Source organism: Plectropomus leopardus, chromosome 1 (genome assembly GCF_008729295.1).
Source record: "Plectropomus leopardus isolate mb chromosome 1, YSFRI_Pleo_2.0, whole genome shotgun sequence".
NCBI lineage: Eukaryota > Metazoa > Chordata > Actinopteri > Perciformes > Serranidae > Plectropomus > Plectropomus leopardus.
In genome coordinates, this window is record NC_056463.1 from 9,719,277 (window position 1) to 9,746,769 (window position 27,493).

A 27,493-nucleotide genomic window follows, 5' to 3' on the forward strand; every position below is an offset into this window, starting at 1 on the left:
AATACAAATACTTTATTGACAATGTGTGTATGGCATACTTTCTGATGGAATTGCTAAATCATGAGAACATAAACCAGGTTTGTCTTATTTTTACAGTTTATATTTGCAAAATGACGCTGAGAGACTGTAATGCATATATAGAATCAAAAGTGCATATTCTTGTTCCTTTTTATTTTGTCCATATACACATTACACTATACATAAATAATTGCATTGTAAAAATGACTCAAGTATTTACATGTATAATATATTTTATATAATATATAAATTTTATATTAAATCTAGGTAGATTACAATTAGGATACTGGGGCAGGAAAGCTCATGTGAGTCTCTGTGTTTGTGTGCTATCTGTGGTTGTTAAGTAACACCTCCAGCCAGCACGGACAGGAAGTGATGAACTGTCTGGAGTAGCAGGGGCCCCATCCTTTAGCAAAACTGATGCGAACACTGTGGGGGTCCCAGGGCCCCTCCTGGCACTCAGGCTTCACGCCGTGCTCCGTCATCCAGCTCGAGCACTCATAGTCAAACACCTTGAGGGAGAAGCCTGGCATCACCCTCTTTACACTCAGCCCTCGAGCCCTGGGTGGGTCCAGAGTGGGCGAGTGGACAAACACCGGGTGCTGGCTGCGGTTGTACATCCACACTCCGTCCGGCTCACGGCTCAGCACGATGCCGTAGCCGATTTTACTGCGTATCTGTTGCACACTGCTGCTGCTGCTGTTCCCTCCACTTCCATGGCTGGGGTGTCCATGAAGACCCGATGTGCCGTGGCTGCCCGGGTCGTCACGGCGGCTGTGGTAGGCATTGGCGTGGAGCTGGCCCAAGCAGAGGCCCGTGCCCTGAGGTAGGTCATAGAAGATGTTGAGCGAGGGCTCGTAGGCTGGATATAGGCGACCCACGCGTGTGCGCTGCTCCCAGTAGGCAACACTGCACCAGTGAGAGCGATGTCCGCCGGAAGTCGAAGAGCCGAGGGAGGTACCAGTGTCTGAGGGAGAGAGGAGAGATGGAAGAATTAATATTGGAGGCAAAGAGTGCATGTGTGAAGATGAGTGTTCACGCAGCCAGAATGTGACCTAACCCACTTAATGATCCTATTCATGCTCATCAATACTGAGACTAACAAGACCATCCCTCATCTTCACCCTGAGACAGAACACACGCATCCCTCAAACCAATGACATGTTTTAAGTCAAAACAGCAGCAAGTTGTAGAAGGATATTGTTTCAACTTTCCACCCAAAAATATTATATATTCCAAAAATATTTTCTTTTACTGCTTGAGCAAAATTCATGCGACCTTGAACCTGTGAGTGACAAAATAAAGGAAAAACCTGCATTAGATGTATAGACTCATACAGAAGCAATCCCTCTTATTCATCATTAACGACACACTAGAAATGTGTAGTTACGTTTTTTATTTGCAGGAACTTCTGGATGAAAACGGGCTGAACGTGCACTGACCGATTAAAGGAAAACAAAAAAAGACAACTTGACTTAAAGAATCTGAGGAGTCCTCAACTAATGAATCAAATCAGCTCTAGTGATTTAAGACATTTTGAGCAATTCAAATTAAATCAACTTGACTTGAAACAACATTTCCATACTCATCAAATCCCTCAGTGACCCCTTATACTCTTTATGGAAGCATCTGCATTCACTACATTTCTTCACTCACTTGTTTTTCCTTTGATTTGTCACTGGTCTGAATATTCTGAAAAGGTGCTTAAACTGCCAACACTTAACAGCCCACTTCCTCCTCTGACATCCCTCATCTTCTCCCTCAGAAACACTCCTTCAGGTCCAGAGTTAAAGAGTAGCAGCAAAGAGGGGAGCAGGGGGGCGGGAAGCATTCAGCTCTCTGTCAACCTAGCGCATGCCCGTGAACCCTTGACCCCCCAGCCCTCATGCTATCAGCTCACATTAACTCCCACACAGAGTGATGCCATTATTTTGCTCCAGAGACTCTATTGACATAGAGGATTTAAAGACCCATGTGCCTTTGGCCCCATTCCTTTCATATTCCCGCAAGCACCCCCTCTTCATCCACCAGGGGCCAGAATGGCTGCGGCCCTTCTCCCATTAACAAGCTGCTTTTGGGTGAAACCAGGACCGAGATTAGGCTAGGTGTGTTATGTTTGCACAGCGGCCATTTTTGTTTCGGGGAGGGGGGTGGTAGAAGAGGCGGTGGTAGTGCGCAGAGCTGAGAGGAGGAGGAGATGTGTGTGAGTGTTTGTACGCAAATACAAGCGCAGACACACACTAGATGATGAGATAGGGCCTCACACATGCACAAGTACACACACAAATTGGAACTTCTGATCCAAACAGTACGACTACATCACAAACACACACGCACACACACACAAACACACACACAAAATTGCACTTCTCATCTGAGGCCCACGTGTGTCATTAGTGAATTCCAGGCTGGCAACTCCTGCGGTCTGGAGTTTTTACAGCTCTCCAATAAGAGAGCAGGCTGCTCAGCTCGCAGGATCTCTCTCTTTCTCTCGCTCTATCTCTTTCTGACTCTCTCTCACACACACACATACACACACACACTTTTACAAGCCATGCTCTTCCCTGTAATAAGGCAACACAAACATGTCTGGGGAAACACAGGGAGACTTTATGAGCTCACGATCAAATTAATTCCCAAAGAAGACATAAAACAAACTGGGACTTTTTAGGGTTTTTTAGACATAGTACACTTTAATTTCCAGCTTATAATGAATGATGCTGGAGAGAGTATAGTATTAAATCCTGGCTTTTAAGTTTCAAATGAAATTTGAACTCTATAGTGACCTAAATTGATTCAGTTTTTATGCACCACATATCTGAAAGAATTCCTGCTTTATGTGTATTATTCTTTCATTTATTCTTTTTAAATCCTATATATACATCTTTTTTTATTGTTTTGTATTCTTTTATGTCTCATTTAATGCCTTTTATGTCTTTTTTAAAGCACTTAATTTTTTTGTTGCTTGAAGGTCTAGTGTGTAGGATGTAGAGGGACATATTAGCAGAAATGGAATATGTTTTAATAAATATGTTTGTATAATATTTGGTGTAAAAGCACCTAAAATTAAGAATTGTTGTGTTTTCTTTATCTTAGAATGAGCTGTTTATATCTACATAGAGAGCAGGTCCTCATTTACGGAGATTGCCATGTTGCACCGCCATGTTCCTACAGTAGCCCAGGATGGTTCTTGACAGGGCCATTAAAGTTTATCGTATTGGCAACCATAGTAAGCAATCGCCTATGCAAAGAGAGCATCAGAAAAACACATTTTTTTTTAACATGAAACTGCTTTTTTTCTGTGTTTTTACCATATTAAATCTGCTGGTCCATTTGTTTTTGGAAGAGACATCTGTGGATAATTTGGCCTTTGGTAATCAGAGAAAAAAAGTATACCAAACTCCTTGTATGATTGTTTTTCAGAGGAGAAGACCTCTACAGACATTTCGGCTTGTGGTAAAAACCTCCAGAACAATGAACACTGAAGAAATTCCCACCAGGAGAAGTTTTCCTGGTTGCAATCTGCAATTCTAATGACTAGATGCAACTAAATCCTCCGTAAACCTTACACAGTGTTCCTTTAAGTTACTATTCTATATATGTATATTTACAGTATATATATATCATATTATTTTGCTTGCTGAGTCATTTGCTTATTTATTTGTAATTTACTTGTTAACCGTATTGCATTTATATTTGATTTCAATTACTGTTACATTCTTAACTTACATTATTTATATTTCTTTGTTTCCCGCCATGTTTAATTGACCACAATACAGTGAATAACTTCTCAAAGGGCATCAATGGATACAAAAAGAAAGTTTAAAAAATAATCAAAAAGTGTTGGTACTGATCTGCTGTGAAGTCAAAACCACTCAATCATGATTTCCACCAGTGTTCGACAGCGCGAGTGGTACAGCATGTCATGTTTAATGTTTCTGGCACAGTCCTTAGTGTCATCATACTCAGCCTGGCTATCATCCAACTAAAAGGTATAATGAGCTTGTGTGAGAATGTCGAGGGAGGAGGGAAGAGGGGGCGACCGAACTTTTTCAATGGAATTTTAAAAGATGGGTTCAGACTGGAGGTTATCAGCATGTTTATGTTCGAGGGGAGGAAGTGAAGAAAAAAAAAACGTGTGTTAGTGTGTGACTGCGTGAACCTGCGTGCCTACATCTGTATGTGAGGGCTGGCAGCAATTACAGCGTCCTGCAAGCATTTACACCAACCACCATTTAACAGCTCTGTTTACCAATTAGATAAGTAGCCTTTGTTATTTCATTTCAAAATCACTGTCTCTTAGTGCCAATCTCATGGAAACGCCCTGGTGCACTTTACGGTTTTTATCCAAAGCCTGAACAAAGGTGGGAATAAAAGCGAAATATAAAACAAATTACTTGCTGTAATTAAATCACAATAATCCACAAATTAAATGTATGGACTTGTTTTGTTTTTCAGACTGATAAAAAGCAGTGGCATTCTGAGTTCAGGGGTCAGACAGGCAGTTTCCTGCCAGCTTTCCAGCAGACTGACGAACCTGGACTTCAAACAATGACAACAACACTCATCTTTCCTATTTTTTCCTCCTCCAATCACAAGTCTGTAGATATTACAAGAATATTTAAGACGTTTTTTGAAATACCAGCATTCTCCTTCTTGCTGAAAGTTTAATGAGGAGTTTGACACCTCCCAACTCTGTAAGATAAACATGAAACTACAGCCAGCAGACAGTCAGCTTAGCTTAGCGTAAAGACTGGAAACACTGAGAAACAGCTAGTGTTGTTCAAAATCTGCCTCACAACTCTTCCAAACTCTTCCAAAGCTCACTAATTAACATGTTACATATCATTTGTTTAATTTATACAAATAAAGACGTGTAGAAACAATTTCTGGTTTTATGGGGGTTAGGTGCCAAATTATTTGTTGCCGTGGAGTCTCCGCTTGTTGTGTGACAACCTTACTATGATGACAGAGCTCCAGGACGTCACTTCTTACTCATTTATTTCTTATACAATGTCATAATGTCATCTTTACGCTCAAAAATGACCACATAGATTGTTATACAACAAGATTATTATGACTTATACTTATGTTTATTGTTGGGCAACGACCTCTTGTGGCCGCAGTAGGAGCAAGAAGGGAGGTCAGGTGGCAGTATAGTCGGTATAAAGACACAAAAACCTGACGTATCTTCATGTAATAGTTCGTATGACAAATGACAAATGAAAAATTTGACGTTACATACATGATGTATTATTACGTAGGTAAGGTTTAGGGAAAGAAGGGTTAGGGGTCAGTGGTTAGGGTTAGTTGGCTTACATGGAATATATACAAATTGTAGTGCATATCTTTTCGTAGGTACAAACAAGGCATGATAACAGCCTGAAAGAGGAGGTCAAGGTGGATGAATGGGTCAAACAAACAAAGGACTTTCACACACGGGACCGTTGTCTGTGTCTTGTGTCAAACCAAAAGTCAATTCTGAGTTATTTTGACTAAGTCAGTCACGTCACGTGATGTGGCTTAATCTTACATAGTAAACTTATGTACGTAAGTTAAATTACATAACAAAAGAAACCTAATTTAATCCAACCTAAACAAGCGCTTTTGATGCTAATGCAACCCTTTCATAATGTTAACCTCGTGTTTAAAACTGTGACTGTTTAAGGTCATATACAACTTATTCTGTCGTTTATGTGTAGACATGTCGATCTCCTGTCACCAAAAGAGTGCTAATTTAGGAAACACAAAAGAGCAATGCAGTGGTATGGGTTGGAGGACTCGTTGAACTTTTTTTGACTGCTTTGGTTTTTGTACAAATATAACAAACAAGATACAGCCATAATAAAGATGGATGACATGACAGCTCCCCAAAAGTAAAGCCAAGAAATATTGACTGCCCCCTGGTGGCTGGCTGCAGTATAAACCTCACCCCCTGTTTCAGTGTTGATTTTTCTAATAAATTTGGTTTTACTTAATTATTTGATGCTATAAAAAGGGGGTTGGAAATTATGATTGACAGCTATGTGTGCCAAACAGTGTGGCTGCAATTGGTTTGACGACATGACAGAGACTGTACAGACTCTGGCTCCAAATTACATCACCTGTGCAAGATAGTGCTGGCTTTCACTGGGGTGTTTTGGCATCATTCTTGTTCAGTGGGAAAAAGTGGAGAAGAGTTTTCCATCTTTATATACCCTTACTAGATAAAACAAGTTAATTATTGAGTTTTAGAGGTGCTACATGGATTTTTATCTTTGGCTACAAGCTAACTGTTTCCCCTTGTTTTGATGCTAAGCTAACCAGATACTTGTAACTTCATCCTCTAAGTCACAGTTAGAAAACAAAAAACTATATTTGCCCAAATGTCAAACTATTTTCAAGCAGTTTAAACTGTCTCCTACTACTTTAAACTCTGTCTCTTTTCCTCTCTGCCTCCAGTCTGAGCAGCGGAGGCTTCCTCCTGCTAACCTGCACAGAGAGGAAGAAAGTTTGGGGGGAGAAAAAAGGGAAGTAGAGGAGTAAAAAAAAAAAGAGAGAGACTGGGTGAAAGAGGGAGCGGGAAAATGAGAGGGAGAGAGCGAGAGAGAGAACCTGCCAAGCATAACCAGCATCCACGGAAAAAATGAAGAGAGAGAAAGAGACTGTGAGAAAGAGAGGGAGGGAGGGAGACCCTCGTCTTTCATCTAGTGCCAAGGATTAGATTCCCCTCCAGTTATTAGACTCTTCCACTGTGCTGAAAGAAGTGGGTGGGTTGGGGAGAGGGAGAGCGAGGACGGGGGGAGCGTAGGGGGGGACAGAGGGACGAGAGGGGAGGATAGAATTCAGCTACTGACCGCTGTCAGCCGCCGCTAAGATGCTTTGTTTTGGTTCAGCTTCCTCACATTTCCTCCCAATGCTCTAAAAAAGTAGAAATAAAATAAAATAACGGGGGTAAAAAAGAAAACACCCCTCCCTGGCTACAAATGGTAGGTTCTGTGTTGTTTGAGACAACTATCATTACAGGGCAACTTCAATCCAGCAAGCCACATTTAAGCTGGCGTCTCGACTATCTCTGCCATCAGAGGGCTGCGTTATCGCCAGACATTCACAGTCCAACACAACGGGGCTCCCAAACACATACAAACACACATTCTTGCACACACACAGCACACACACACGCCTTCCTTCTCCCTCTTTTTCCATTGTAAAGTGGATCTTATGATGTAGCCTGCTGCAGCGTGCAACTAAACATCTTTATCTGCCGCCTCTGCACAAGAAATGCAATCCATTATTTCATACAAACAGACGACTGCATTCCTTGAACCTGCAGGTCAACGGAGTCACAGGAAAGTAGCTGTGTGTCCCTGTAAAATTCCTAGGAAGACGTGTTTGGAGGCAGTTTAGAAAGCTCCTCCAAGAGGAAGAGAGAAAGTAACCAGTTTCCTGCATTTCTGCTGCAACTTCAAAGTGCCAGACAAGTTAAGCCAAGGAATGTCTCAGGTTTTTGAATACATCATTGCATCCTGGACAACCACTGCTGTCATGTCTTATATCATCCACAAAGACACCAAGTTCATGTTATCTCTGTGGACATAAAAAAAAAAAACAGGGAATCCAAACTTTTTTTTTGCTCCAGTCATATGATTATAGTTGAAGAAATTCTCCTAACTACTAACATTTTTGAAAATAAAAGGTGGTTTCAGTTGATGTCAAGTCTAGATTATATACTTAAATAATTATCCACCATTGTCGTCCTCTCAAGTTTCTTACAGGTATCATGGTGCTCAAACTACAGATTGTACTTCTGCATTCTTGTTTGCCATTTGTTTGTTTACTATGGACACAAAGGGTATAGAGGCGGTTTGTTCATACTCAGAACAAACTCAGATCAAACAGTAAAACTAAGCAGCGCTGATCAAAAACAAACCAAAACTTTGTTACTGCATTGCCTATTTTTGAGTTAGTCTTTAAAAACATATTTTAGTGCACTGTTTGGCTGTAATACAAGAAATTATGAACAGGAAGTGGGCACCATACTGTTTTGTTAAAACGGGGACTGAGAAAACTGAGGTAAAGCTGTAACACTAAGCAGCGCAGACCAAATTGAAACCAAGATTCTGTTACTGCGTTGCCTGTTTCTCACCTAAAATGTTTTCAAAAACATATTTTAGCTTACTGTTCAACTGTAATTCGAGGTCAGTGGTGCCAGCCAGTCGCCATATCGTTTTCTGTGTTAAAAACATACAAGCTCACGTTACATTATCCACCTTCATGAGCATTTATTGGTCCAGTGTGGTGCAGTGCATTCTGGTAGTTGTAGGTTTTCTACCTCTTGAGCAAAAGCAAATGCCACAGCCCTTTACTTCTGTTTTCTCTGGTCATGCAACACCAGTTTGTCTTTCCACTGCATTGACAGTCTATTTTTATGAAAAGACCATCTTTCAAGCAGTGAAATACTTCTTGAAGAGATATACAAGTAACGTGTCACATTATCAACCCTTTACTCTACATACTGATGGTGTTTCTATATCAAATTAAGGCATAAACATAATATAAATCTAAAAACGCATGGATATTATCCCATCTAACGTGCTTTACTTAAGACTTTACATTGCCACCCTCATAAATATGTCTGCAACATACTTAAAATATCTCAAATATCAACAGCACACAGAGAATGTAAGAAATTAATCAGGTAACCATGGACCTATTGTTCATGGTTCAGTTTCTGTAAATTCAGATTGAGGAAAATGTACTAAAACAGTGTATCACTTTACATCCAATCATTCAACCTGCTCTTGTAGGACATGCACAAAGGCACATATCCATCACTGGTGTTCAGCTGTTTTGGGGTTCAGCAGCAGTAACAGCTATCATTGATGCTGTCTCCTTTGCCATTGGATAATTATTCTGCAGATAAATGCAAGAATAACACAAGTTGCTCTGGCACAAGAAGTGCTGTAAAATGTACCTTTAAAATTTAAGATGCACGATTCAGTGAGAGACGATGACCAACAACAATGCAGTTTAAGGATTGTCCATATTATTAATCCCATCAGACAGCTAGCTACCTCACAACAGAGCTTTGTTGGCTTGATGAGCAGCTAAAATAACCATTTTCGGTTGGTATGCCTACTTCTTTGGTTTCTAAAGGTGCACAAATGATCTTGAAGCTGAATTAATCTGAGTAAAACAGAATTGTGACTGTGTATTTTTGTAAATTATCTAATGTTTACTTCCTTGTAGCAGGTTTAGTTTCACTGCAACATTTGCAACAGTTTTTAGTGCAGCTTAACCAACCCAGCAGAAGGTGGGTGGGACTGAATCCTAAATTATACTTCTCGAGTACATTAAGGTGTCACAGCAGCTACAGTATATAGTGATTTATCTCTCCTCTTGCATATCCTCCTGCGCTGTTGCACCACTGTTGAAGGAGACTGCTTGATCGATTGCAGTGCATTCCTGCTATTCCTGAAGCAATCACATTCATTCATACACGGAGGTGAAAACAATCACATCAAAGTCAAACTATGCATGGTAATGGCTTTGCTGGATGAGTATGAGGTAATCTGTTGACCATTTTTGATAAGGAGTACATTTCTTCCGTCTGCTCCCTTGCTATCATCAGTTCATGTGGTGAGTGTATTGCTTATGTAGCCCCTATACATGTGGTTACATTTTTCAAGAGTTACCTGTGGACTCACTAAAGGCACATATACAGCTGCCACCACACTGCGACATAAATTAGCCTCAGTTACGACACTTCACTGCCTCAAGAAGAAAGACGGCATGTTATTGTTTCAAGAATAACTGGTCTTCAGTTTTGCACAAGTAATTTAAAGAAAGATGATTTTAACCTGAACAGAGCAACACAAGCCGACGCAGAGAAGCAGAGCTCTGCAGTTGACAAGCCTCCCCTCCCAACACATTCCTGGACAGGCCCTCTTCCTCGACACTTCCTCCCCCTGCTCAGCCAGTCACAGGGGTCAAGTTGACAAGTCTCTCATTGAGCCTCACGTGGTCTCACTATATGGCCCTCACAACATCATTACACACATTTATTGGTGGAATAAATCCATTTGTTTCACTATTAAAAGTTAATTATGAAACTAAACTAACAAACTTAATTTGGGAGAAATATCTGAATGTGAATCTCATATAGAAAAACAAGACTATGGGCTAACAATACAAGACACAAACACTACAAATACCTCACACAGTCAGCGGGTGACACGAGGACAGTGAGACCTGCAATAATTTAGTAGACCTCTCTTATAAATTGTGAAGAATAGAATAGAGACTATTCTTCTCCAAAATAGGTTGGTTTTATGAGCAGAAATTATGCGCCATTTTTACGATTTGTGTTAGGCGGCGACACTGGAGCTGACCAATTAAAGAGGTCAAACAAACACAGGACTTTCATCCAGGAGACCAGCGTTTGTGTCCACTGAGACACCAAAAGTCAACGTTCAGTTATTTGACTAAGGGATATATTGTATATCACGTTACAGTACTTCAGGAACAAGTGTACCTATTTTAAGCCAAACTACGGTCTATGTAGCTTTGGAGCAACTGCAACTGTTTCACAACATTAATCACGTGTTTAAAACGGGGACTGTTAGCGGTCATACAAGTTATTCTGTCATCTACTGGTTGGGCGCTAATGTAGGAATTGCTACTGTTGGTGGTATTTAGAGGAAGGACCATATGGCCTGCGTGGGCATATGGTTTGGAGGACTTGTTGGTATTTGCGAAAGCACATTACCCACATTTTCCATACATTAAATCTGCTTTAGTTTGTGAACATTAGGAATATACATTCAGAATATACAAAGAAACATTTGCATTCATTAGTAGTTGGGTTTTGTCTACCTGATAAATTTAAGTCCAATTTTCAGTCTTTGTTTAGCTCTGGTTTAGTCTTCAGCTGGTCCTGCGAAAAACTCCTGGCTCTTAAGCTGCTAAATGTTCCATTGTGTTCTCTAGCTAATTGCTAACTGTGCCTGTCTGTCATTTAGTGCAGGCAGCGTGCAGTGTGTTTATTTGCAGAAAAACAGCTACCTGGCCCAGCTGGAAACGATGCTATGAGAGTGAACCAAAAAAGTAAAGTTGTGGACAGTAAAACCTAAACAATGAGCTGAAAGACTCTGTAGAATGGAGGGGAACTGAGGAGTCGGCTGATCTGCGGGCTCAGTGCTACTAGCCCTTATAACATGCATATTTGATCAATTTTTAAAAGAGAAATTAATTAGATGCAGCTTTATCCATTACAGTATGTATTTAAGAACATGTGCAGGCCTACACATTGCAGAAAATTATTGCTTTGAACAGATATTTTGTGTTTAAAGCCCTCTCGCAATGATTGTTTTTTTTTAATATGGCATTGAAAGTTACATTGATCTCGACCTTTGAATCCATCCACTCCACCAAGTTTGAGCTAACTGATTCATCTGACACTGTGACATTAAACATGAGTTTCTCATTTTTAATTAAAAAATGACCAATGAGCGCTGCAGGGGGCTTTTGCCGTTATGTGGTGTGATAACAACAATGTTAGGCACGAGCTAAGTTAGACAGTGCTTCTCCCCTATCTTAAATACTGCCAAAAACAGGTTTGACTCTCTGGATATGCATCAGTGTCAACTTGAAATGACATTCAATTCAGGCTAATACATTAGTGATTGGTTAGGGAAAATCGAATCCCCCTCTTCCATGGAAATCAGTAGCATTTTTAAGTGAGAGTGGTCCAAGAATCACATGACAAACAGGATTATTTGCTTCTGTTGAGTTAATCACATATACTTAGCCACTGAAACTCCTTCAAATCAGTAAAAGATGGATCATTTTAATAAAATACCGACAACTCAGGACATAATTTCCGTATAAACAAGATCATTTTTGCCCAAAACATGAATCTACCTCCTAGCCATCTAGTGTTCAGCTATAACAAGACAGCTACTGCAGATTATACATCTTAGCTTTGCAGTTTCTTTGATAAATTCAGAGCAAGAGAGGTAACATTTAACTTCTTTTTAGCTGTTAAATTAAAAGATTTCAACTTCACTGAAAAGTAGCAAACACTTATAGTAGTTGGCAGTTTTAAAGAAAGAACTGAAGAATGATCAGTGGTTACTGACAGCTCTGTGAGTGAAAGATGAGTGTCTGCATATATAAACATATATTTGGGCTTACATTTCTCATTTAACTGGGATAGTGAAGTTTAAATACAGTACTGTAGATGTTTGTCTTTCAGTGTGGTTTTCAGTATCATGGGTGAACGCTTGACACACACACACAAACACACACACACACACACACACACACACACACACAAACTGTTGTCACTAACAACAGGCAGCCTGAAAACTCTGAAAATGTTGCTTCCCTCAAACACACTTTGGTCTTAACTCAGCGTTTCACTAAGAGCTCACAGCACAGGCGACAGTTTCCTACATTTCGTAGAGTCAGAGAGCCTGTCGACATCTGCAAAGAATCTTTAGGTTCAGCAGCATGGCAGGATTCCATTAAAAGCCAAATTGCGGGTTGGCAAAAACTCTGAGGGAACAACGGAAAGCCACAGCCAGTCCTGTAATTTAAACCTTATTTTAAATTGTGATGGCCTGACAACATGGACTGAAAGAGAGGGGGCGAGAATACAAGTCACAAAGACAGAGAGGAAGACAAGAGAGTAAAAAATGTGTGCACAACAAACAGTAGAGGCTGCAAGAACAAAAGCAGAATTAACACTAAGACAAAGAGCAGTAAAAGTCGGCTAAAAAGACATGAGAGTTAAGATGGGGGATAGCAAAAAAATGCACAGCTAATTAGAACATTATTGTGATTCTAACAATAAAATCTTAATAAATGTGATAATAAGGATTGTTTCTGTTTGTTTCACATTAAAATGTCTGCACACTGAACACAGAGACAGAATGCACGAAGGCCCAAAATCAGACACAGAAATCCCTAAAAATAAAATGTTAAAAAATGGGAAATAAAATAAAGACATTTGTGGTTTTGGTTCTTTCTTTAGTTCCATGTTGGATGAAGCGCCATAATATCGGATGTCCTTTCATGCTCAAGCTCAGATAACCTCAATAGCACACATATTTTTGAAGTATGCCTATTAAATGTATCTGTGCATCAACAAAAAAAAACATTAATATATATCTTAGCTGAACGTCTTATCAGTATTAAAGCCTTCAAGGTGACAAAACTCCAGCAGCTCTGAGTTTATAGCTTGTTGATCCGAGCGATAAATACAGATAATAAAAACAAGAAAGTGATTACGTCTGTTAGCTCTTGTTTCTTGTGCATGTGTTGTCAAACAGAGTAAACTTCAAGTCAGGTTTAAGCAAAACGAGGAGACAGTCTTCAGACTTCTGATACAAGAAAACCAAGTTTGTGTGTTTAAATGTAAACGTAACTGTAAAAGTATATCAACCCCTCCAGGATATTGCCATCACAACAATTTACAGAAATTCATCCAATCCCAGTGAATTCTGCGTGATACTTTTCTGCAGATTTGACCAATCATAATGAGTTTGGCCAACCACAGCAGTGACAGGTAAAAGTCGGGGTGAACTGTTTTACAACTCATGCACTTCTGTGATGGAACTACATCAATTGACGAATACTTTTCTATTGCAAAACACACCTGGAGAATGGCTGAAACACGCTGACAACAGACAAGACAAATCAGCATGACAGAGGCTGTTGTAACAGATCACATGCTGAAAGAATCAGAGTGAGTTAGATTAAATGTGCATGGCTAGTGGTAATGTTAGTATATCAATCAAAACTCAAAACAAACTGCCATTCATTTTTAATGAATTATACAAAAAAATGCAGCTATTTTTTTTTGCCATTTTTACTTACTTCCACAATTTCATTACAATTAAACATTCATTGCAAGTTTTTAAGAAAAGCTGCTGTGAAATAAGGCATTTTAAGGCAACTGCAAAGTCTTGTGGGGACTAATATATCAGTATGTGATTCCTTAACTCTTATATTGGTAGGTATGTTTGTCTTCTCTTTTGGTGGGGAACATAAGAATGTCAATGTAATAAAAGAAGACTCGCACACAGAGAGATTCAGACTTAAGTCTGAATTTCGAGTATTTCTATTTTACATGTTGTAGGGCTGCACAGACAGTGAAAAAAATGTGCAAATGTGCACAGAGTGCAAAACGTGCAAACATTTCAGACCATGTTGGACTTCTTGGACAATGATTCTGCACTGCGGAAAGTCCAACATGGAGTGAAACTTTTGCACTTTTTGCACTCTGTGCACATCGTTTTTACTGTCTATACAGGCCAGGCCTTTTTTTGTTTTGTTCTGCGTGCAAGTATTTTTTGCTACATATTAACTCTCACATTGATTTAGTTTTCAACTAGCCTATATACTACCACAGCATAATATAATTCCTGATATTCAGTCATGGCTTTTGGTTTTGGTGTGCCACCCATAAAACCTTCAGTGGCCCCTTCTGGCCATCCTTATGAAAACATTTCTGGGGGCACCATTGGCCAAATACATGAATTAACAACATTTTCTCATTATGTAATTATAAATATTTCCCAAAAAGCATTAGCTTTTATACATTAGTTGTATATAAGCATAATTTTTATGAGATAGGGGTTTAACTCTTTGAAACCTGAGCAAATTGGCTTGATTTCTTAAAAAAAAACATTAGAAGAAGGCAATAAGCAACTTATGAAGAAACGACTCATTCTTCTTTGTTAAAAGGACAAGATGATTATCTAAATAATTAATCAAAAAAAAAAAGAAAACAACCAAACAAGGAAATTACCTTGTTGAGAGTGTTTAGAAATAAAACATAATAATAATAATGTAAAGTCTTTTTAAGCATATACTGCAAATATATACATTTTTAGACTTTCTACCATAGCTTAAAAAAAAATAAATGTCCAGATCTACTAATTTCCTGCAATTTGCGGAGCAATTCCTGCCAAGTTACTTTTTCCCCACATTTTCAAAACAAATCATACCAATTTGCTCAGGTTTAAATTCTCCAATACAGAATGCAGCCCAAAAGTGATGTCAATCCAGGTTTCAAAGGGTTAATACCAGAGTTAAAAATTTTGGCATTCAGCCTAAAATTTGTAAAAGGTTCAAAATCCAACTAAAGGACTAAAAAAAATGAGCAGATTGACATAAAAGAGCTGTGAGTGAGTTGCGCCCTGCGTCCTCAGCTGTGTGCCCTGCTTGTGTTGAGAAAAAGAGCCGTGATGGAAAATATTTGAGGAAATGGCAAATGGTTAATGGGCCAGCACTTGATGTTGAATTCCATAGTCTAATGTGTCTCAGTGAGGCATAAGAGCAAGTGTTGTACGCGTGCCAGCAAACAGGCTGGAGGTTCAGGTCACTGAGAGGACCCGTCCAGACCGAGACGGATAGATTCTCACTGGATGCAGCATAAAGTGGGTGTTTACTGTTTTTCTTTGCACTATTTTTACATCTCAAGACTTTAACTTACTATTGAAATGACTCTGCTTGTCTCTCATTCAACATTCATTCTTCTGTGATGCAAATCTTTACTTGAGAGCCTCTGTAGATGATTTACAAAACCGTGTCCAACCGTGTCAACCTGGATTGAACTGGAAAGCTTCGCACTTTCTGAGCTGCGCTCACTAAAACAGCACGCACCAGTCAAACTCTTAAAACTGTCCTCCAAGCGTCCAAGAATGTCGGCTCAGCTCTGTGTTTCTTAAGTATTAACGGCGATATGTTCAAACATGTATCAGATGTCACTCTCCAGAGTCAGACCCCCTTATCCTCCTCCCACCTCTTTCACTCCGAGACCCTTCTCCCCCTCACCTTCCCAATTTCCCAACATTCCTGGGCCGTGCCCCATCAGTCAAAGGGCCAATTCATGGGGTTAATGCTGCAGCGAGTGCAGACAGGGCTTTGAGACAGGATGTTTGGCTGATACCTTGCTCTGCTTAAGCAAACAAGCCACCAAAATATGATTACTGAGGGCAGAGAGGGAGCAGTCTTCTTGTCTTACTTCAGTGCATCCAGGCCACACTAATGTCCACTAAGTATCATTGCTTTACTTGTTTCCACATGTTCAAAAGCCAGAGCCTAATGACAACAAGGTGGATAAAAGCTTGACATGAACAATGATGTCATATGAAGTAAAAAACTGACAAGGAAACTACCAACTCCTTTGGCATTGTCCATAAAAACTCTCAATCCTGAAAAAAGGGGGGGCTATATGACAATTCTTTCAAAAAAATAACTACTGCACGGTGAAACGCTGCTGAAAACAAGACTAAAAGTCAACAGTCATGCCAGCAACGCTATGACGCTTTCTGTAATGCTCATTACAGACAATAAAACAAAAACAGAGAGACAGAGAGTTTGTTTTTCTTAGGTCCATAACAAAAATGTTACATTTGGCCTGAGAGTGTGCCAGAGGAAGGCTTTAACAAAGGTACAGTCAGCATTTTATGACACTGTGTGTCACATTTACGTCATATTAAAATAGACTTTCTAATAAAAGTCAGACTCAACTTTATTGCATGGACTGCAAATATGAGCTGTTAGAGCTATTTGTTGGTGGATAAGTAGTTTTCTACACATAAGTACGGTTGTTTTGATTATTCTAGATGTAAATATCATTCAGGTTACTAATCTCTAATCTCTCTAATCTCTAATCTCCATCCACAGTAAAAACGCCCTAAAACACATATCACATGACCATTTAGGTTAACTGCATACGCAAGTCGATGTAAACAGGAAGGATCGCTCGGGTGGTCGCCTCAATTGAAGACAGATCTACAGACGGTGAGCAGCAATGGAAACGAGCAAGACAGTAAGCAGAGACAACAAGGTCAGCAACGCCTGTAATTTGTTATCCAAATAACGCCTAGATACATACAGGCTCATGTAGCGTGTTTTCGTCTGGAAATGGTCACATGACTTGGGTGTGATCAATCAGAGAAAGACATGTCATGGCTTATAATGCCCAATCAGAAAGCGAACAGGGGTGTCTGCATTAGCATTTCCAAACTCCTCTGTTTCTGTCTGTTCATAGCAAAACACAGAGTAGGGCAGAGTTTTCAAAAGTAAAACACAGACCCAGCGTCTCCAAACCGCTCTGTTTTAGGGCCGCTAAGAAGCCGGATTAGTGAGGACGCCAGGCTGAAACATGGCAATATTGATGCATCTTAAATTTAAAACGGAGTAATGTAGATGTAGCCTAAAAGAAAAGTCACCAAACTCATTAGACTCACAAATGTCAGTGCCATTTTCAGTAACCAAAACCAAACAAACAGGAATGCCAATACAGCCACACTGTTTTTGTTATGTCAAAACGTAATCATGATTTTAGGTTTATGTTGACAAATTCAAGGGGCGGCAGAAAATAGTGCAGATAGTTCAAATAATGTAAAGAAATGCGACACAAGCTTTGTTAAATACGATATACAGCAAACACGTAGCTTCTGTTATACATCATACAAGAATGTAAAAGAAAAAAAAGCAGAACTTTGCCTTCCTAACAGCTAATTGTGTGATTGGTGCATGTCTGCTTATGTGTGTGTGCGCGTGTGTGTGTGTGTGTGTGTGTGTGTGTGTGTGTGTGTGTTTGTCCTGATAGGACCCCTATGTGAGCACTCTGAGACGATCTTATCACTGAGTCAGACAGAAATTCCTCTCTTTCTCCCCCCCGTCACACTCTCTCACACACACACACACACACACACACACACACACACACACACACTGAGAATAAGCAGCTGAATGACACGTTTTGTTGGAGTCACAGAGGGAAAGAGTAGATATAAGCCTACTAAACTTCCAGTAGACATTTCCCTTTTCAAAGCATTTCTGTTTGCTGCGGTTTAAAGGGAACGTTAACTGATCGAATGATAAAAGAGGCCGGGGCAAAGGTATGTATGGACCACACCCCGCCGCAGCCTTTTTCCCCTTAAAGCTCGGGTACATAGCTGCTTTAAAAGGAATCAAAAAGATGCTGAAGTGCCGGAGCACATGTTCAATGCTTGTGTTTGTTCTAAAGAAAACATCACAGGCTTTGGGTGAGGATCACCTGCACAAAAAAAGATTCATTTACACTCTTGAAAGATCTAGCCAACATCAAGGGGTTTTTGTTAAAGCTACATTCAATTCTTTGATACAAGCTTCATGTTCGGCTTATTTCCTGTTATTATACCAGCTGTAGTCGCATAACCTGTCAAGACAAAAGCTACATGCAGATTTCTTGGCGACGTCTGTTTAGTCTCTTTCCTATTCGTGCTCTTGGCCTGAGCTCCAGTGCTCGGCTCCAGCGTTCTGGTGTGGGGGGCAGGGGATCAGAGACCACACACACACGCACACCTAAACACACCACATTGTGAAAGAAAACTGATCTATTTCCACTCATTTCGCCAGGCAGACAATAGGAGGTATCCTCTCTCACGACTCAAAATCACCTATAAACCTGACTCTCGTTTGACTCGTGACCTTGACTCAACAGACAAACAGATCTTTGAACATTACTTCCAAAAACAACACTCTTATCCATGTAAATAAACTTAAAAATACTGAAGTTAGACAGATTTGCTTCATGTTTCAAAAGTGATTTCTTACAAAAATATGGAAAGGTAATGAGCAACTTAACAAGAAATGACCCAAAAAATAGTATGAAACTGGTAAAAATTACTTGAAATAAGCAAAAAAAAAACAAAAAAAAAAACACAAAGAACTCGTGACCTTGACTCAACAGACACACAGATCTTTGAACACGTTCTGCAATTAAAAACTTACAAATGGCGGGTACTTTTTAAGCTCATTTCTACACTCAGTGTATTCAATTTGACATTGAGTTTTAGACCAATAACACTAAAAATAAAGTGCATTTCAGCGTTTATCCCCCAGAATGTTTTCCTGACAGTATGGAGAGGGTTTTCAAACAGCATTTACACCTTAATGAGGAGAAATTAACCCTTTAAAACCTGAGCAAATTGGCTTGATTTCTTACAAAAATATGGAAAGGTAATGAGCAACTTAACAAGAAATGACCCAAAAAATAGTATGAAACTGGTAAAAATTACTTGAAAAAAGCAAAAAAAAAACAAAAAAAAAAAACACAAAGAACAACAAAAAAGAAAAAAAAAACAGGAAATTACCCAAAAAAGAGTGCCAAAATAACATAATACAAAAAATATATATTTTAAAAATTATAATAAATAATATTAATATATATTTTACTGTAACCCTATTTAAAGTACAAAGTCAATATAAATATTGTTTAAAAATAGTTTTCTTGATATTTTCCCCTAGTTATTTGTCCTAATGATTCTCCCGCTCTGATTTTTGAAGTGAATTTTCAGGTCATTTTTTTTTTTAAATATTTGACAGAAATATTAGAATTTTCAATCAGTTTTTTTCAGGTCATTTCATTTTGTTTGTTTGTTTGTTTTTCTTAATTTTTGTTTGTTTGTGTGTTTTTGCTCATTTTCAGGTAATTTTCTTGTTTTCTTGTTCTTCTTGTTTACTGATTTTGTTCTGGGTCTTTTCTTCTTTGCTCATTGCCTTCTCTCTATGTTTTTGAAAGAAATGTTGTTAATTTGCCTAGGTTTCAAAAGGTTTAACATCAACTTTAACAAAACTTTCTGAACAAACAAATAAACCTCAAGAAAGTTTCACTGGGTTGCTGCAGATATTTCAGACAGGTCTGTCATGCTGTGACTACACTACACAGACTTCATAGGTGCACATTCACCCTTCAACGCCATCCAAAAGCGAACCCGGGGAGGCTTGATCGAGTGGGTTTGTGGGTTTCTTCTAATGCTACAAGGACCTCTCCACCCGACCCCAGCACGTAAACAAATAAAGCTCCAGTTTCATCATCTAGAGGGGGCTGTTTCCTGTCTAAACGCAGCCCTCAGCCCCCCCTCTTTCCACATATACACGCACACAAAACTCTACACCTCCGCCTCATCAGAGCCGCTCGGCTCCCCCGCCCCCAAAATGCCAGCCTCTTTCCACTGCTCAATTGCCGAGAGGAATGGAGGGATTTGAGGGAAGAAAGAGGGAAAGAGGGGGATGGGTGCGTCGAGAGGCAAAGGGGATTGGGAGTATGCACGGGGATCTTATTGCAGCTTCATCCCAGTGAAATATTTTGCTGTGGAGAAAGCGCAGGGAGAGAGAGACAGACGGGGAAAGAGAGACAGAAAGGCTACACTGCTGTGGCATCTAGATAGTGAGAGACCCCAGACCCCCACAGAGCCCCCCATGCCGCTCTGACAATAGAAGCTTTATGCAGTGGAGTTTTTGCTTGTCTTAACAGACTTTGAAAATAGGAAGCAAAGCACAACATCATAACACCAGTAAATGCAATTTAGCCTTTTGTGTAAACAGTCAGAGAGGATGCATGCTACGTGTGTTCACGCACACACTCCAAAACTTTTTCCATTTGTGCTTCCAAACCTATTTGTGGGAAAAGTCTTCGGGAATGCAAAAGAACTTTCAACATCAACAATACCGAAACAAACATCTGCGCAGTCTGTTCCTCTGCAGCAGTAATGCGAGGTACTCACCTGTGTAGTCTCTTGGCGTAATGTGAGGCGGACTGGAGGAGAGGGGGGGCACAGTTTCAGTGTAAGACAGAGATGAGTCTGATGTAGGTAGAAAAAGCACAAACAGAAAGTCGAAGAGTGAGATCTAGATTATTAGTCCATTTTTGGAGATGAATTTGTTATTTAAGTCATTTATGATGCAAAAAGGCTAAACGTTCTCTGGTTATAGCTTCGTAAATCTGACGAGCTGCTTTTGTTTTTTAAGTTTCATAATATTATAACAGGGCTGCACTTGAGGGGAAACAAGGGAAAGCTTTCAGGGGCCCAGTCGATAGGGGGGCCCATGTACGACTGCATTAGTAATGTTCATACTGAATATAAGCAATAACAACCACAATATATTGAACCACAATATTCACCATTACCTATTAACCCTTTGAAAACTGGATTGATATCAGTTTTCTCACCAGTGTTCAGACACTTCTTTTTTTTTTTAAGATTATTTTTCGGGCATTTTTGCCTTTAATCGTGAAGTGTCAAAGGGGGAGAAAGACAGAGAGGGCGACATGCAGCAACGGGTCGTGGCCAGAATCGAACCCTCTGTACATGGGCACCCGCTGTATCCACTGAGCCACCAGGCGCCCCCGTTCAGACACTTTTTACAACCATTTAAACCTTTGGAAACCTGATCAGATTGTTTTTTCTTTCAAAAGCATGGGGTTAAAAGGAAACAACCAACTGGGCAAGAAATGTCCCACAAATTGCAAGAAATTAGCAAAAGAGAGAAGAAAATTACCTAAAAAACCTTGTCATTTACTTTTTCAGGAAAATTTTTTGCAGATTTTTGGGTCACATCTTAAGTAGCTTGTTGCCTCCTCCCATGTTTTTGAGAGAAATCAGACTCATTTGCTCGGGGTTGAAAGGGTTAAACAAGAATCCAACATTAAATTTATTGTTGCTTCAGTAAAATGTGGCTTGTTTCATAATGATAAATCCCTCTCCTAAAAATGGTATGAGTTTTTTTTGGATGCAACCGTCGCAAAAAACAAGGGTGGCCAGCCACATGACCTGTGAAATTTACTGATTTAAACTAGCAAAGAGGAAGAAAGAACACACACGCTTTAGTATAAGTAAAGCAGATTTGGGGGGTCTCATTTACGGACTTTTCTGTCCATCCTGATTGTAGATATTTTTTGAGTTTTTGGATGATTGGTAAGAAAAAGAAATATTCGAAGACCACCTTGTAAACTTTCAAATTTCATGACATTTTAAAGAATGAATAATGAAAATAAGCATTGTTTACAATATTAATACAGTCCCTCAAACTATGGAGCAGACGGCCTGCTTGCACATACAGACTCCCTCCTGTTATGAACTGTAGATGTCAGGGTCAAAACAGGAAAAAACACAAGCAGCTTTTCAACAATTATCTGTGTTTCCAGTCTGAAAATATAACGGTGATGAAACTCTGTGTCATTTACTGATTTGCAAAGTGGTCGCCATTTTTCCAAACTCACCCAGTGGCTTGTGTTCATCTGAACGGGACAGAGAGTACGGAGGAGGAGGCGACTCTGGAAATACAACAAAAGTTGAAGTTAAACACTGTTTGGCCTTAAATTATCAACAGAGAGAAAGAACTGATCATGCCTCACAGAGCACAAGCTGCTGCATGAAACAATCACAAAGTTGTAAAAACTGTGGATTTTACATTGTCAAATGCTTAAAATTTGCACACCTGATATTCAACGTATTGTGTCACAAATGTACACGAACAGTAGATTGAAAACAGATAACTTTGTCTTCTGTCTAGTGTTGTAATGATACTCGAATTTTTAACTTCAATACAATACCTTGAAATATATCAATATTAGAAACCGTTTTTGATTCAACAGGGAAAACTTGACACCGAGCACATTCAAGTTAGAATTTTTATTTTTTAATAAATATAACAAGGCTTTAACGTGACAACTATATGACTTTTCTAGGTTAGCTGCAGAGAATGACTGCAGTAGACATTAACAATAGGAGAGAGCAAGAAAGTGCAGCTGGTGTTGGTATATCGATAATATCGAAAATTAGTACCGAAACAATCCAAAAACTGTTGATTTGACAGTGTGAGATGCTTACAATTTGTGTAGCTAGTTGATATTCTATGTATTGTGTCGTGAAGAACAGCACATTGCAAACAAATAACTGTCTTCTGTCCCAAACTAAAAAAATATAATCCACCATAAAAAAAGGTTTCAAACACGACTCCAGTTTCTGAAAATCATCTATCCAGAAGAACATTTTAATAAAATCTGAAGTCTTTAAATCATCATACAATGAACAATAAATGGACTTAATGCTGACTCCTATAATTCATATATCAAACATATTATTTCCTCTTCAGATGGATCATAAGACCCAAATGTTTCTGTGGTTAATGGTAATGTAGAGCAGGGATTGTTCAACTAATCAATTAAACGTTACCACCCTCACTCGTCTGTGCCAGAAATACTGGTTGGTTAAACTTATTCATGAAATCATCATTATTTTATTAAAGGTTTAAATTTCTAAAGAATGCTGTTTACAATAAATGTTACTTATGTAAAAACAAAAGTAACTTCTATTCTCTATTTTCTCCAACAGTGTGCAGTGTTCATAACACATGGTGCAAAGTGCAACACATTTCAGCAGCACTTAAGGCATGGTTTGAGTAGAAAATGTGATTAGCAATTTCAAAGGGCTCCTTAATCCTTAAAACCTTGCACAGATTTTCTTGATTTCTTTCAAAAACATGGGAAGAAGGCAATGAGCAACTTAAGATGGAATAACCAAATTAGGAAAAAGTACAAGAAAATGACCTGAAATTCGTAAAAAAAGCTAACAAAAAAAAAGCTGGAAAAAAAATACATGGAAAAAAAGCCTAAAAATGATTAATTAATTAACAATAATTCTGTAAAATAATTTTAAATATTAATCATGATCATCATAAATATAGTTATCTGGAAACTTTCCCAAGCTTTTTTTTAACATGTTTCTGAATCTAATTTCTTGCATTTTACAAGATATTTCTTGCCAAGTTGCTCAGTGCTTTTCCCCCCATGTTTTGGAAATAATTGCTCAGAGTTCAAAGGTTTGAATACTTATGCAAGACATCTGAATGCAGCACAATATACAGTAAGTGACATTTTTTTGGACAATGTATAACCTTATAAATTAAACTGTGTGTAATTCTGACTGTTACAGTTTTCTTACTTGTAGACTTGTTGACTAGTTTAAACTTAACCTAAAGAAATAAATCTAGGAACATCCCTTATGCAAAGAGTATGTACCCAAATGTAAGTGTAGCCTCTATGCAAGTTGTTTTCTCATGAGATAATACATTCATCATTCAGGTTTTCACCTTGAATCAACAGACTATCTTCCCCTTTGCACATATTTAAAGACCAGTTTGCACCTATTGCCCATCTATTAATTAACATATGTAGTCTTCCTTTGGAATTTCTAATATGTATAATTCAACAGATCCAGTCTGAACCTGAAAGTTTGTCATCCGAAACACCGTATGTTTTTGTTTAAAGAGAGCTGCATTTGATTGTCAAAAGTTTGACTCTTCAGTTTATAAAAAGTACAGCTTTTTCATTCTTAGAACAGCTATACTGCACATATTTGCTAGGTTGTAGTATTTTTGATATTATCTTCGAGGTTTTATGTTATGTACACATTAAACATACAATAAACACATTAAGAGGAATAAAATATAAGAATGATAATAAAAATAAGAGAAAGTACTTCAACACTCAAGAACTTAAGTATAAATTAGTAAAAAATACAATAGAAATATGGTAGAGATACTTTATACAGCACCAAAACATAGAAAATATGCGCAATGTAGCTGTTTCAGAATAAGACAACTGTACAGTTTTGTGCTAAAATGTGCAAAGTACGCAAAATTATACATGCTCATTAAGTTTCAGTAAAGACATTTGATGACTTTTGTGTGAAAGCAGCTCTATAAACTGTTACCAGTACTGCTGCTGCTGCTGCTGGGACAGTCCCTTCAGTCCAAAGTGGACATGGGTTTGTGGCTGCGGCCCCTTTAAGAGCAGAGCCAGTAATTGCCGGAGTCCTCAGTCAGTCAGATACCCAGCGAGTCAGTCTGGCGCCAGCACTATGCAAACTGTATATTATCGGCACTCCTTCACCTAAATAACAAGAGGAGGACCTCCTTGTCAGAGAAAAAAAGAGCCTAAGTGCAACTTGAGAGCGACCTTCAGTTGGATGATGTGGGAAGCAGCAGAGTTTTTGTGCAGATTTAAATAAATGTGTAATGTGTTTGGAATGTCGAGAGGAAATCAAAGTAATGGTTGAACAGAGTAAAAGCTGAAGTTATGAAAATGTTATAAGAACTGCAGGCAGGCAGGAAACATAAAGAGGTGCATTAGTGATATTTTTCTATGGAGTTTCCGTGCTGCATTTATTTGCTTTTGCATTAATTGCAAATGTAAGAAAAAATAAATAATGGGTGCTTTTTAATCGTGGTTGTGACGTTGTTCGACACTTTGATCAACAATAACAACATTCAACTCTCATTAATTTCATGCTATCTTGTCATCAATCTTTATGCTGTATAAAATCCAATTTCAATGATGACGCACTTCACTTTCATGAGACTGAGTCTCTTCAGGGCCCACCACCTGAGTTTGGGCCCCATGAAGATGACTTTATGTGGTGTTTAACCCTTAAAACCTCAGCAAACTTGCTTGATTTATGTCAAAACCATGGAAAGAAGGCAAATTTGCAAGAAATTAGTAAAAAGTTAAGAAAAAAATAACTGATGTTATTTAAAAAAAAAAAATGATAAAAGAACAAAAACAGGAAATGACCTGAAAAAGTGGTAAAATAAAAAACCCCACATAAATTTAAATAAAATTAATATTTTCCCCATCAACCCTAATTGTAAACATATAATTATGCTAATTAGAAACGTTGTTTTCTTATCATCAAATTCTGATTATCTTTCTCCATTGGTTATTAAATAATTTTTTTAATGATTTTTTTAAAGCTAATTTTCTTGTCACCTTCTACTTAATTTTATTTATTTATTTATTTTTGCATTTTGCAGGAAACTTAATGCCAAGTTGCTGATTTCCCCCATGTTTTTGGAGAGAATCAAACAAATTTTCTCACACTTCAATGGTTTAAATGCTTGTAAAAGGTGTCTGAAAGCAGCACAAGAAAACCGATGTCGATCCAGGTTTAAATATAGAAAAGTAATGTACATCAAGGGTTGCATTGGTGCTAATAGACTCTGTCTCCATATGCATTTCTCTGTCTGTTGTGTTGCAGATGAAGTTTCAGCACTTGGGCCTTCTTGAAGATCAATTATCCTAGGATTAATGTGGTGTTAACAGGGCATAATGACAGGAATATTTACTGCTATCTTCAGATATTACTCATAAATTTGATAATTTCTAAGTTTGAAGGCCTGTTTGAGAGGAAAGGGGCCCTTTAACCCTCCCCACCCCACCCCTCTAATGTTTATGTCCTTACCTGGCCCACATAAGCGGCTGTAGTGATAGGGGTTGCAGCACACCTTTGCGCCATCCCCTGCTCCAAAGCTCTGGCACTGGCACAGCGCTTTGAGCCGTGCCGAGAGCTGCAGGTCGCTCCAGCGGTACATCTTACACAGGAGATACTGTGGAGAGATGAGCTGAGCCCCGAGCCGCAGCTCAGTACACGGCACCATCACGCACTCGCTGGGTATCCCTCCTCTGGTCTCCACAGCCTTCACCAAAGTATCCAGAGATCTCTCCTTGAGTCTTTTCAAAAACGCATGAGCAGTGCTCGCGAGTTCCTCCTCCAGCCCCGCATGCCTCGGTGCGCACTGACAAGAGCCCCCTCCGTCTTTCCTCGGGGCCCAATAAGGGCTCCGAGGTCTCAGATCCCATTCTCCAAACAAACAACACGTCACCGTCCTACTGTCGCCCTCCTGTCCTCTCCGGGAGCCTCTGCGCTCCGGGACGCACATGGCACCCCGGTCATCGTCAGGCTGCTCCTCTTCCTCCCTCTCCGCGCTCTCCGTCAGGTCTCCAGCCTCCCCTGTGAGTCCCGGAGCCGGGTCAGTGTGTGTCACCGACCGCTGCTCGTGTCTGTGAAGCTTCCCTGCGTGTCGTCCTCCCTCACCTCGCCGGCTTCCATCGCTCTCGGTGACCAGACGGCTTCTCCAGAGTCGCCGTACAAGACCTGAGCGTTTCGACTTGAACATACGACAACCTAGACAGTTTTGGATGCGTCCTGTCGGTCCCGTCCGGGACTCGGGAGATGCCACATCGATTTACACTCGTCGCGCAAAACCGGGGGTTTGTGCACGGTGCGCACAACATGCGCAGCCGGTGGTCACCGTTTTCTGGCTCTCGAGCACCATTAGAAAGCGATATTCAATCATGCGTCGCGTTAAACATCACCAAACGTCTGCAGAGGGAGAAGGCTACACACAGTCACTGCTCAGTGACCTGCTGTCGCCAACTCAATTAAGCCACAACTTTTGCCAGCTCTCTCACAAAGCCCTCAACTCTCCAACACTCTGGAGATCCCGCACACAAAACACAAACCATAGCGAGTCCAGTCCAGGAGCGAGACCAGTTTACAAAAAGAGCATCAGAAACATTAATCCACAACTTTTCCACACTTTCTCCTTGAGCTCCGTGAACCCCTTGAACCGTAAAATCCTTCCTTCACCCCGGAATAAATCCTCACAACGCTGAAATCCCGGTGATTTGTGTCGGCGTGGTGGGAGCAGTGATCCCGCTGCAGAGTCCCGGTGAGAAGCAGAGATGGTCGGGGACTCCGGTGCCAAACTCCGGGACGGATTCCGTGCTGAGAAGTTGTTTTAAAGAGAGCTGGAATTACTCTACTCTCCACTCCCCTGCAACTCCTTTACGGACGCACACACACACAAA

At 39.6% G+C, this 27,493-nt stretch overlaps 1 protein-coding gene across 1 annotated transcript; it reads right to left on the reverse strand.

The window, feature by feature from the left end:
* On the reverse strand, window positions 1-27,493 carry LOC121947018 (mothers against decapentaplegic homolog 6-like). The gene is made up of 4 exons (XM_042491886.1): window positions 26,085-27,493; window positions 22,064-22,117; window positions 20,568-20,645; window positions 1-985 (listed from the first exon to the last, which is right to left on the reverse strand). The coding sequence occupies exons 1-4, from the start codon at window positions 26,797-26,799 to the stop codon at window positions 345-347; spliced, it is 1,488 nt and encodes a 495-aa protein (XP_042347820.1). The 5' UTR covers window positions 26,800-27,493; the 3' UTR covers window positions 1-344.

Bases quoted from the DNA above. Each gene is read 5' to 3' on its own strand.
- LOC121947018 (XM_042491886.1), bottom strand. From the start codon at position 26,799: ATGTTCAAGTCGAAACGCTCAGGTCTTGTACGGCGACTCTGGAGAAGC. The intron at 20,646-22,063 runs GTGAGTTTGGAA...TACCTACATCAG, and splicing joins AGATGAACACAAGCCACTGG to ACTCATCTCTGTCTTACACT. The intron at 986-20,567 runs GTGAGTACCTCG...TCTCTCCCTCAG, and splicing joins TACGCCAAGAGACTACACAG to ACACTGGTACCTCCCTCGGC.